At 37.7% G+C, this 12,771-nt stretch overlaps 1 protein-coding gene across 1 annotated transcript in view; it reads right to left on the reverse strand.

Annotated features, from left to right (window-relative positions):
• Positions 1 to 987: 987 nt before the first annotated feature.
• LOC140336795 (E-selectin-like) overlaps positions 988 to 12,771 on the reverse strand; it is a gene marked incomplete in the record, with an annotated part of 33,294 nt that continues 21,510 nt past the window's right edge. Inside the window, 7 exon segments of the mRNA XM_072420151.1 lie at positions 988 to 1,248; positions 3,829 to 3,866; positions 4,869 to 4,902; positions 6,804 to 6,926; positions 7,560 to 7,736; positions 8,486 to 8,671; positions 9,470 to 9,655. Of these exon segments, the coding sequence (XP_072276252.1) occupies positions 1,220 to 1,248; positions 3,829 to 3,866; positions 4,869 to 4,902; positions 6,804 to 6,926; positions 7,560 to 7,736; positions 8,486 to 8,671; positions 9,470 to 9,655 (773 nt within the window).

Below are 12,771 nucleotides of genomic sequence, written 5' to 3' on the forward strand. Positions count from 1 at the left end.
CTATACACACACACTATCCCATACACTCCTATACACACTCTATACATACACACTATACCATACACTCCTGTACACACTATACCATACACTCCTATACACACTATACCATACACTCCTATACACACTATACCATACACTCCTATACACACTATCCCATACACTCCTATACACACTATACACACTATACCATACACTCCTATACACACACTATCCCATACACGAGGGGCTGGGGGAGTAGGCAGCAGAAATAAATTCTTTTGACTAATGCCTTATTCAAAAGAAGAGATCAGCTCTCTTTCTTTTCCCTTTACAGCAGCTACATCATCCGATCGCGCACTTGTGGATGTCAGGAACATCATAAAAGGAAGTTTTCTTGAGGAGATTGCTCCAACCTATTTTTGGGTGTATTTTCCTGCAATTTTCACAATTTTAATAATAGAAAAAACGTGTGAAGATAGCTAAATAGACAGTACCATAAGCATATACCTAGTATGAAAAAAATAGGTTGGTATTTTCCCCCCCCCCTTTTTGTTGTACTTTTGTTTTATTGTATAACAGAAGAATATATGTGGGCAATATGGGCCTTATGTGAAGTCTTATTGACCACATTTTATTATCCACTTGTATGATTTGCTGGTCTTCACAGCCCATATACTATAGACATATTCATAATACTTTTGTTTTAAATTGTTACAGGCATACCCTTTAAATATTTACACTTTGTGACAAAGGTTAATATATATATATATATATATATATATATATATATATATTTATATATATATAGTACCTAATAATGATTTTAAACAATGGGGGTGTATTTGTTTTTTTATCATTGTTGATTTACTATTTTTTATGTCATTGACCCAAAGCAATGATGCAGCTAAAACATTCTTACTTTTCTTAGACTTCATGTGCTACATACTGGTTTCTGTCTGTGACATGGTATTTATATTCACATTCTGCAATAAACAGACATATACACAATTCTTTTTTTTGCTCTTTATTGAATAAAGAAAAACCCACAGTACAGTGAACTGGACATCATATCTTCTCACAGTGGTTTATGCATTTTTTTAGGTCATGCTTGGGAAATCTTCACCAAAAATTAAACGCTAAACCTAAAATATATTCTAATCACTGTTTTCCTTTTCCTCATGTTTGGGATTTTGAAATATTTAGTGGCATCCCGTTTTATCAGTAATGGTCAATCCAGAAATTAGATGTCCAATGAGTCGACATCTTTATCTAGAAGAAAAATCAATAATTCATTTCAGAAAATCAATAAGACACAAGCTATAGAATGTATCAGGTATAAATATCCATACATGCAGGGTTTAGATATTTCAAACTCAAACAAACAGGTAATAAGATCCTCTCATAACCCAACATGAACATTTTCCATCCAGTACATCTTAGACAATCTCCCTATTTAATATTTTTACTAATTACATGTGTATTACCCAGATGTGAGTAAGCCATTGTGCTTACAATTGCAATCATTCTGTTGTTGTTGATGTTGAAGTTGTTGGTGAGCCTAATTAGGTTGGCACAACTCCTGCAAAAACAGTTAACTTACTATTAGGAATGAGAAAGTAGTGTACGATTTACCATAGTGCAACTGGTGGCACTAAAGAAACTTTATATATTTTTACGGCAGAACTCCCATGCCAAAAAATAGTCCACCATTTAATGATGTGGCAAAATCAGTCTATTCTGTAATATTCAGCATTAGTTAGCAGCTGTCATTCACAGTTCTTCTTTTCTGCATCTAGATGTCCTCATTCTTCCTGGTTGAAAGACATTGCCCACATTCACCCAAGTGCAACTAAAGTTCCTAAACTAAAAACTAAAAAAAGTTTTCAATCAGGTTTTCAATCAAAGTTTTCGGACAGGAGACCTCTCTTCCCAGTAATGCCTCCCAGTAATGCCTGATAGCTGTGTGGAACTGTCTAAAAAAGCTGAGCTGCGCATGCACAGTTACGTTTGGTTGCCGATATACCCAAGAATCTTGGCTTCCCCTGCACTTGATAGGATTGAGTAAATTCCAGCATTTGTGTGCAGGTTTTAAATCATCCTGGCCTGGCCAAACAAGATGGCCAAAGATCAAACCGAGGAAGAAAAGAAAAAAGAAGATGGTGTGCTGTCTCAAAGTGGAAATTCCTTTTTCCAAAAATCCTGATTACAGTTTTTTAAACACATTCACCTTTTGTTGATTGGATATTTCGAGTCCTCACCTCCCCCCACTCTGGTTTTCTCAGGTATATTGTTACAGCCCCTTTGTCTGTTTATAAGTGACATTTGCATTTTTATGACATATCACATATTTCAAAAATCAGCCTTAATATTTTGTCAAGTTCATTTTCTGTATGTAGTCATGGATATTGATGGATATTGGGTGGCTGTTAATGTGTTTTCGTGGTTCCTTTCCCCTAATTTTCTTTTTGTCCCTGTTGTATTGTTATTCTGTACATTGTATGAAAACTTTAATAAAAATATTGAAATATAAATACATTCACATGTTCCTGTTTTGTCACAGGTGCCACCATCTTTTTCCTTTTTCTCTTCCTGGTTCTGCTCTTAAACTTTGATTTTATTTGACCAGGCTAGGATGAAGTAACTCCTGTGAGCATGCCCTTCATTCAGTCCCTGTAATCCTGGGGGTGCCAGAATAACCAGTGCATCCCAGCATCATAACTCAACATTTTCTACATAGAAGGCACTGATCAAGCAGGTAAGTGTGATTTTATTACAGAATAGACATCACCTGTCCCTTTCTGCAAAAATAGACCTGCCTTATTCCAATTTTATTTGAAGAATTATAGTTCTGCTTTCAACTGTAGTTCCACGTTTCAAAAGTGCAAGCAGGCAAGATTTGTATTGCAGAAGGGCGCAGTGATTTCCCCTCTGCAATAAAGCATGCTTACCTGCCTGTTTGCAATCTTCTTTTCTGAGTACAATGAGCTGCACATGAGACTGGGATAGTTTCTGGGTTTTGTCCTGCCACAGAAATCATCCCCTGGCTGCCACAAAACATAATAACATACCTTGCCTGCACTATTGTGCACATGCCAACAAACTGCACTTTGCAATAGAATTCCTCATAACAACAATATGGAAAGCATTAATTTACGAATTTAGCAAGAGCAAAACAAGATTAAATTAAGGACAAAGATATTAGATCATAATTATATTGAGGAAATCAAAGCAGTAACAGTGAAAGTTACATTATGCCAGTTAAATTTAAAAGTTTTTCTAAGCTAATTCATGCAGGAGGCGAGGAAGAAATACCACCATATCCTATTTGGTACTATGTTGTAAAAAGCAAGTCATGCAGGAAGATCCGATGAATGTCAAGAAGGTTATCATCAAGTTGATATTTTATTTGAATTGTGAAGAAAAGTAATGGAAGCATTAAAAATGGAATGAATTTAAAAAGGAAATCACTTTATATTCTAGTCAAAGGCTTATTTTTAGCTTAAGAAAAAAAGAACTTCACTTTCCGCTCATTTACCACGTTTGATCTATAGCTATAGGACATCTCTTACTCCTGACCTCCGCCTAAAAAAAATTACATTTGTCTGGCTTTATTCTGATCTACTACCTTTTATACATTTTGGGACAATGCCCTGGAGCAAAAATAAAAACCAGATGTCTTTACTTCCCTTTATTTACATTTGTTCTATGTCTAAACAAAAGCCAATCAAGTATATAACATTTTCAAGAGGAAGACAGCAATATATAGGGTGTACAATACATACATATCTATATATGTATATATACAAATATATACACACACACACACACACTTAAAAATAAAGCTACAACCTTCAAATGCAGGATTTTCAATGGTGTTGGGAGGGTCTCTAGAGATAAAAAAATGCAATATTAAAGTATATTGCCATGTAAAATAAAAATATGCTGCGCATATATTATCACAGTCGTCCATTTGTTGTTTGCATATTGTCATAATTTCCTGTTTTCTGTTCTAATATTTAGTTATTTGACCTATTCTTTTTTTACCAACAATTTATCACATTTCTCCATTTGTTGTCCACTTATTGTCACACTTGCCTGTTTTTTAGTCTCATAATGTTACAATTGGCTATTTCTTGCACACATATGCACATACGGTCAAATAGCTTGTTTCCTGTGCTCATATTGTAATAAATACTTAGCTCCTTAGAGGATGAATGCCACACAGTGTTACATTCAGTGAACAAAATTGTTAAAATGATCTCATGCCTTATACAGAACCTGTAAAGTTCTAGCAGCAGCATCACAATTTGTGCACTTATGTCCTTGTGGTAAGTATCACTTACAACAGTGTAAAATAGCCCTTTTCCAACTGACCATGAATGTAGGGGGCCCTTCTTCATTGTGAATTAGGGTAAAGAAGAATCACCTTTTACTAACTACCAATATAACAGTGTACTTTTCATCCAACTGGCCATAAGTGTAAAGGGTGCTTCTTTACTAACTGTAAACTAACTGTCCTAAATGTACACTAGTGCCAAGTGGCACTCATCCCACTAACCACTAATGTAGTATGAGCCTTTACATTGACCACCAATGTAACAGATTCAGCTATATGCAACAAATATTACTTTTTCATTGGCACTGTTAGCTTTTGCTATGAATTGCGTGGGGTGTGATAAATAAATTCTACTTTGTTGATTTGGATGAAATACTAAATATCTTTAGACAAAACTTACTATCTGGCAAAGCTTCCTCTGTAACTCACAGTTTTTAGCTCATGATAATATTAGATAATAATTTCTAATTTTCAAGGAAGTTTTATTTACCAAACATTTTTCTGTGCTGATTGTTTATACTTTTCTGTGTTCTAATCACATAAAAATGCTCACCTTTTTGTTTTTATGATATTTGAATTTTCTTGTTCTGGAAAATAAAAAAAGGACAATGACAAAATCATTGTATAACAAAATGTCTTGCATAGAAAAAATGTGTTTGCTATCCTATTTAAAGGATCACAACTGACAAAAAGCTACATATCTATTCGAATTTTAATTCAAATACAAAATGTGAATATTACTGTAGTTGTGTAGTAACTGACAATTCCCATGAATTTCTAGCACAATGGCAATCCCATTGGTTTTAAACACTATTATGTTTCTTTTCAAGTTGCTGCTTGATATCATAAATCATAGAAGAAGGACTTTATGTTAATGAATGTTTGTTATGAAAGTTAATAAAATACAAAAAAGGGAAAATCTGAAGCAACAAAGTAACTGTCTTTCAAGTCTCAAATACTAATGTCAAACAAGCAAAACTGTGTCTGTTTAAAAGTAGATAGGTTTGTGCAGTGGTTGACACAGCAGAGTAGGGGGTGAATTGGAAGAAGGTGCTTTGAATATGGAATGAGGTTAATGGGAGGTGCTAGTAATTAGGAGTTGAGGGGGCTCCTGTGAGTTGGGGAAAAAGCAGGTGTGAGTCACTGAGAGACAGTGATCGGGTGTGTTGGAAGTAGGTGTTGTGAGCAGAAGATGGAAAAAAAATCACCAATGGCAAAAATAGGGAATAGGCATATTGTTTTAAATTATGGGAATACTCCAAGATCCAATAAATCTGCCACCTTCTAAAGATAACTTAGGGTAAAAAAAAATCCAGGTTGTCTTGTGTGAAGTTAAAAAATAATGACAGAATTTTCATATTTTAACCCTTACCCCTTTATTATATGCCACTTCTTTCCCTTTGAAGATGTCAAATGTATTGTAGATTGTAACTCTATCATGTTTTCTGAAGTTGTAAGCTTGTTTGTTGTTTATAATGATCAACATTGAGGGATGCTTTAGGCTGTGTGCACACGTTTAATAATTGTCGTTTTTAAGGATTTTTCACAATCCTTTCCAATGACAAAAGACTGAAGGAGTGCTGTAAATACAGTGCCGTTCTGCTCTATGGAGAGGGGAGGGGGAGAATGACAGCACACCGCTGCGCTCACTCTCCTTTAGTTGTATTACTATTGTTCGTCATTTGTGGATCCGCCAGGACTGATCCATGAACCACGCTGGACGAGCACTGTACACACGCCAGATTCTTGTTCAATACCAGCTCTGAGGTGATTATCAGACGAGAATCATCTGATGTGTGTGCGTAGCCTTACTTACCCTGTTTTGTAAAGTGAACATAATACACAAACACACACACAAGAATACAACTTCACATTTACAATGATTTGATCTGAATTTTAAAGCTCTTCTAATATGTGGATTGAGTTACACACATTCTAATTTCCCTAAATTTTAGTGGTGCAAATTGGATGATATTGGTTAAATGTTGTCTTTTTCAGGCAATTCATTGGGGTCAAGGGGTAAGGCAAAATCTCAGTGTTTTTTAGTGGATTTGAGGTTTGTGGCATTCGAATATTCCTAGTGAGGACACATGCTAAACCTTACACAAATTTTGACTTTCAGAAAGTTGAACAGAGAGTGAGAAGAACATAAAAGCAGATACCTATTAGTTAAGTGTAAACACAGGTTTAGTTAGGTGTATATTTGTTTAAAAAATATAATTTTTTTTAAAGTTTTTATTTTGTATTTTATTGGAATTGAATGTGACAAAATGGTCTTTCCACTTGTCATGTGTTAAATGTATCAACAGTAAAATTCATTGAATTATCACCATTTGAATTGAATCATCAGTTACCATCATACATCAAAAACATTTGATAACTGTAATCTAACAAAAAAAGATTAGTTTAGATCATTTTCATATACCAGCTATTTTTATTTCTTACAAGCAAAATGCATTTCTGTTTAATGGTAGTGAAAGTTACTTACGTTTTTTGCGGAGATAACTTATTATATATGCAATTGGTATACCAGACATAAAAAGCCCAATAGTTCCCATGACTGAGCTTATTATTGTAATTTGTTTCTGTGTTCCAAGGGAGCCATTCAAAGCTAGGACAGACATGAATTAAACAATGCTATTAATATATAGGAAAGCATACATCACTGATTTCTATACGATCACTATAAGATGTTTTTATATTTCTAATGGTTTAACATGCCACAGTCCATTTGCAGAAGTTAGGCTATACTCAAAGTAAACAGTAATAGAATCCAAAAATACAAACATATCAAGTCAAAAGTTTTGAACTTATGAACCCTCTAGGCCAGGGGTCTGCAACCTGCGGCTCCGGAGCCGCATGCGGCTCTTCAGCCTCCTTGTTGTGGCTCCCTTTGGCTGCCGCGGGGAGATCTCTGATGGGGGATCCCCTTCCTCCCAAGACACTGCGGAGGAGGGGAATTCCATGTTTTGCGGCTCCAGACTATTTTTCTTTAGTGGAAGAGGAGGCAAAATGGCTCTTTTGATAGTAAAGGTTGCTGACCCCTGCTCTAGTCACTGTCAGTGGTAGCATTTAGGGCTATTTGCTAAAGAGCTTACTGAAAAAACATGTCAGCCCTGTCAGGTAGTATATGTGGTGCATTGCTGGTGGTGTACATCTCATATCCTGGGAGAATATCTCACAAGAAAAGTTTTGTAGACTAAGAAAAATTTGTCAATAAAGTGTCATGTTGGGCTTCAGATACCTAAACATGTGGGTATAGGCTCAGACCATTCTCCTGTGTTCTGGCAAAATACAGATGTTGTTCCATTTAGTTCATATCCTTCATCACAAGAAATGTTGCAGAATGAATTATAGTGGAACTTTCCAGTACAGTTGATTTTTCCATTTGCAGGAATTTGTAGGTCCTTGCATGATACAGCTATCAACAAGATAGAAAATTGTATGTGAACAATAAGCCTTCCACACCAGGTATAATACCACACACTATAATATAATTGAATACAGTGATCCTGATTTATTAAAGCTCCACAAGGCTGGAGAGGATACAGTTTCAGCAGTGAACATGGGTGATCCAGCAAATGAATGGATTTCTTGAAATCATTTGCTATTTGTTTGCCAATTTTTTTGAATCCTGGACCAGATCCATTCTAGATTTTTTGGATTACCAATTTAATTGAAGGTGTATCCTCTCCTGTCTTGGAGAGCTTTAATAAATCAGGCCCATTGTCTTGATCACAAACTAAACCACACACAAATCAAAAACATTCATGGAATCCAGAAAAAGCTTATCAATTACACAGAGCCGATCTTTAGGGTTCCTCTAAGGTCTGCTATTGGTAGCATCAGCATGACAATTATTGGCAGAACAGTCTGCCAGAAAAAAATACTGAGCCCTGTCAGGTAGCACTTGTACTCTTGAGGTCAGTGTCGCACATCTCATACCTTGGGGAAAAAACGTAATTTGTCAGGGGTAGGTATGGTGGGCTTTAGGTACCTAAACATGTAGGTGTAGGTTCAGACCATTCCCCTGTGTTCTGGCAAAACACAGATTTTGTTCCATTTAATTCATATCCCTCATCACAAGAAAATTTGCAGAATGATTTAAATTGGAATTTTCCATAGCATATACTAAATATGTCAGGGGGTATTATGCTGGGCATTAGGTACCTGAACATGTGGGTGTAGGTTCAGACCATTCTCCTGTGTTCTGGCAAAATACAGATTTTGTTCCATTTAATTCATATCCCTCATCACAAGAAAAATTGCAGAATGATTTATATTGTAATTTTCCATGCTCATCAGTACAGTTGATTTTTCCATTTGCTGGTATTTGTAGATCCACACATGATACAGCTGTCAAAGAAATTTAATTGTATAAGCACAATTCACAATATACACCATGTTTCATAACATACACTATATTATAATAAATTACAGTGATGGATTCTAAATAACAGGAAAAACATATATTGACAATATTGTGCAGACTAAAGCTACATACACACTTCCATGGGTTCACGCTTCCAATGGTTCTCGCCCGATTATCGTCTCAGGGCCAATATCGGACAAGAATCTGAAGTGTGTACAGCATGCGTCGTTCATCGTCTGAACAACCGTCCTGACAGGTTCACATACGACGAACGATCGTAATGCAACTGAAGAAGGAGAGTGCGCAGCGGGGTGCCGCTCCGTCGCTCTCCCCCTCCCCTCTGCATAGAGCAGAACGGTGCTGTATGTACAGCATCATTCATGCATCGTGGAGTGCTTAGTCATTGGAAAGGATTGTGAAAGATCCTTTCCAACGACTATAATTGCAAGTGTGTATGCGGCTTTAATATGTCAGGAGGTGTTATGCTGAGTACCTAAACATGTGGGTGCAGGTTCAGACCATTCTCCCGTGTTCTGACAAAATACAGATTTTGTTCCATTTAATTTGATGGCATTTGGAATAGGAAGTGTGATAAAGGGGGGTTCTAGCAGTTCAGAGGTGTGTACTGTGTGAACAGGTGAGAGCTGTTGGTAAGCCAGGTAGCACACGTGATCTACAGGTGCACTGTGAGTGGTGAACATCCCATATCACGGAAAAAACATATATTGACAATATTGTACAGACTAAATATGTCAGGAGGTGTTATGCTGGGCTGTAAATACCTAAACATGTGGGTGCAGGTCCAGACCATTCTCCCGTGTTCTGGCAAAATACAGATTTTGTTCCATTTAATTTGTATCCTTCATCACAAGAAAAGTTGCAGTATGCATTGTACTGGTATTTCCCATTTTCAACAGTACAGATGATTTTTCCATTTGCTGGAATTTGTAGATCCACACATGATACAGCTATCAAAGAAATTAAATTGAATGTGAACAGTTCAGATTCCACACCATGTATCATATCATACACTATATTTTATTGTATTACAGTGATGGGTCCTAAATGACCAATATATATCCTTCTGATAGAGATTGTGGCCTCCAAAAGGGTAACAGGAAGTAATGGGAGGGTCTGGCAGTTCAGATGAGTATACAGGTGAGAATTGTTTGAAAGCTCTCATCCCCTTTGGAAAAAGCTTGGTGTCTTGGAATCAGCCTGGTTGGTAAACATTTGGCCTCTGAGTATGACTGTCACACTTACCACCTCCTCGCTAAAGCGCTGGCGCATCTCTCCTACCCATGCAGGCAGTTATTACCCTGGGCACATTTGCTTTTGCAAGTTTTATCAGCACTGCTGCTCTCGCCAGCTAATCAGGGGATAGCCTTCTAATGGACCTTGGCTATTTAGCTGGCCCAGACACAGCGCTCAGCATTTGTGCACTATTAGTCTCCACTAATGCTGAGCTTTTTAGCTCTGCTAAGCATTCCCAGTTTGCCTGTTGGTTAATTGAGTGCTTCCCCAGTCTACCTCCTGTGCTAACCCCTTGTTTCCCAGTCTGTTGTTGCCCTGTTTGTTGTTTCCCTGTTTATTCCCTTGTGCTCTTCCAGTGTTCTTCAGTGACCCACATGTCACCCCCCCCCCCTGTCTGTTCCTGTGTTCCCCTGTGTCTTTGGTGACCCCCGTGTCACCAGTCTATTTTCTAGATTTCTGGTTCTCACCCCTTGGCTCTTTTCCTGATCTCCCTTGTTTGCTGCCTGCCACACCGCGGCCTTCTTTGTCTATTCTCCTGCCTGTTCACACATTGTTCCATCTTAGTGTGCCCAAGGACAGCAACCTGGCAACAGCCAGGAGAAAACCTGGTTGCTGCTTAGATTCTGCACCTTGGCCCCTCTTAGGGCTCACACCACCATTGTGCAAGACATTTCGCCTCCTAAAGGCTCCATATCTCTTAGCCTGACAACGGTCAACTGTAATACACTGAAAATAGTAACTTTTATGCACAAGTTTTGTTGTGCTAAAGTGTAGCCCTTTTAATATTGATGCTTTGCTTTCAGGAACTTTTGATGTGTTGTCACAATCAACAGAATTTATTTAAAAAACTAAATATTTTAAGTAATCCTTGATGTTGCAGATTGGATATCTATGGTTCTCAATTTAAAGTGTATTGGACTTTTTCAGTGTGGATTTTTGCCACAGTGAGTGCAAGAGTCCCCGTCTATATCGAACATGTCTAAACTGTGCTTGCTTTCAGGTAAATGAGCTGTATAGCAACTTTTGATTTAATGTACCATAGTTGTCTGATTTCAACTGAAAAATCAAATGCATAATAAAAAAAAAAAAACAACAACCACACAATGTTTTCCTCTTTTGAACCCTACTTCCGTTTTCCTTTATAAAAAAAAAAACAATAAAATCATTGAAATTCAAAATAACCTGACTAAGACTGCTGCAGCCAACAAAGATGGCTTGGGATTGGTTCAGCACAACCTACAGCCTGGTACTTGCTGTTGCCTGTTGGTTGGAGACCCTTAGAATAGAGCATATTTGGGAGGTGGTGAATTTGGTGATTTCACATCATTGATGTGCAGCTGACAAACTTACAACTGCATGTTGCTATTAAGGTAATATAGACCTGAATCCCTGAGTAATATTTCTGGCACCTTGTTGAATCTGCACTAAAGGCAAAAAGGGGGTAGACCCAGTACTAGCAGGGTGTACCTAATAAAGTGACGGGGAGTGTATGTAGGCCAACGTAATTGTAAAATAAACCAAAATCTCCACTGGTACGTATGTGCTGCCAGTATATCATGCTGCCAAGAAAGTCCAAAAAATTCACTCATTTCCATAACATGGCAGTGTCCATGGCAGGATAACATGGCAGTGTCCAGCGTCCAATGCCATTTGTTGAACAAAGTATGGATTTGGGGCTTCAGAATAGAAAACAAATACATTGTAACGTTTGCTGTCTATTAGAATAGAAGTCATAAAGTTCACAAGCTGAACTTTGTGACAAACGCCCTCTCAGCCCGCACCCCTGCGCATATACTTTCCAGCACGCTCAGCAACAGTCCACGCACCAGCAGGCTGAAGAGGGGCCATCACGGGGCAAGGTTAACCACTTTGGTAACCCTTGCCACACACACCATCACAGGTAGACTGCCACCACATGCTTGGACGGAAGCATGCACCGTTACCCTTGACAACTGCAGTTATGCTTCTTTAGTGTCACCTGCTGCCACTCCAGACAGGGATGTCTCAGAAATCACAATGTTTATAGTAGCGTTTCAGGTTTGAAAGTTACAGTATTTCTATTTAGAGCATTCAGAGATTTAGCTTACACTTTTTATAGGGTTTTATAAGAAAAAGCATACAAAAACAGTGCATAAACAAATACAGAAAAATAAACACTAACCTGAGAATAATAACAGAACACTAGCAGAACTATAGCAACAGCATAAATTAAAAAGGGAAAACTTTGAAATAATACTTAGGCAGAGTTGGTTTTCCTGGTCCAGGTTGCATTGTGAAGTCCAAGTTATTATTAGTCAGAGTCACTGGGCTCCCTGCAGTGCTCAATGTGTCAGTGCTGTTGTCCTTAGCGACATGAAGATGCCAGTGAGAGCTGTCTCTGCTAGACTTACATGGCTTTTTATATGCCAACAACAGAGGTTTGGCTAATACAACAATCCAATGACAGCGGGGTGGGGGTTGTCTGAGGGGCTGAGTCCACATGGGTTATGATGCTCTGTGGTCACTTCCCAAAATGCCCTGGTTCTAGCCATTAAAAATATTTTCATAAGGAAAGGTTTTATGAACGCCAACCCCCAGATTATTAATCACCACAAAATAGGATGTTCATAGAGACCAAACTAGGCATGTCTGGGATTTATAGTTCCCCAGAACAGGCTAAATATGGTTTCCACGCTTCCCTGCGGCCTAGGAAACCAGCTCTTGGTCTCAAAATCCTTACCAAAATGATCCAGCTACAAATCCGTCATCTATTACTTTATACAGAATGGTATTTTGGAAATATAAAGATTAGGAATAAATGTGTTTCAGAATACATATCAGAGACACTCTG

Source organism: Pyxicephalus adspersus, chromosome 8 (assembly GCF_032062135.1).
Source record: "Pyxicephalus adspersus chromosome 8, UCB_Pads_2.0, whole genome shotgun sequence".
Taxonomy (NCBI): Eukaryota; Metazoa; Chordata; class Amphibia; order Anura; family Pyxicephalidae; genus Pyxicephalus; species Pyxicephalus adspersus.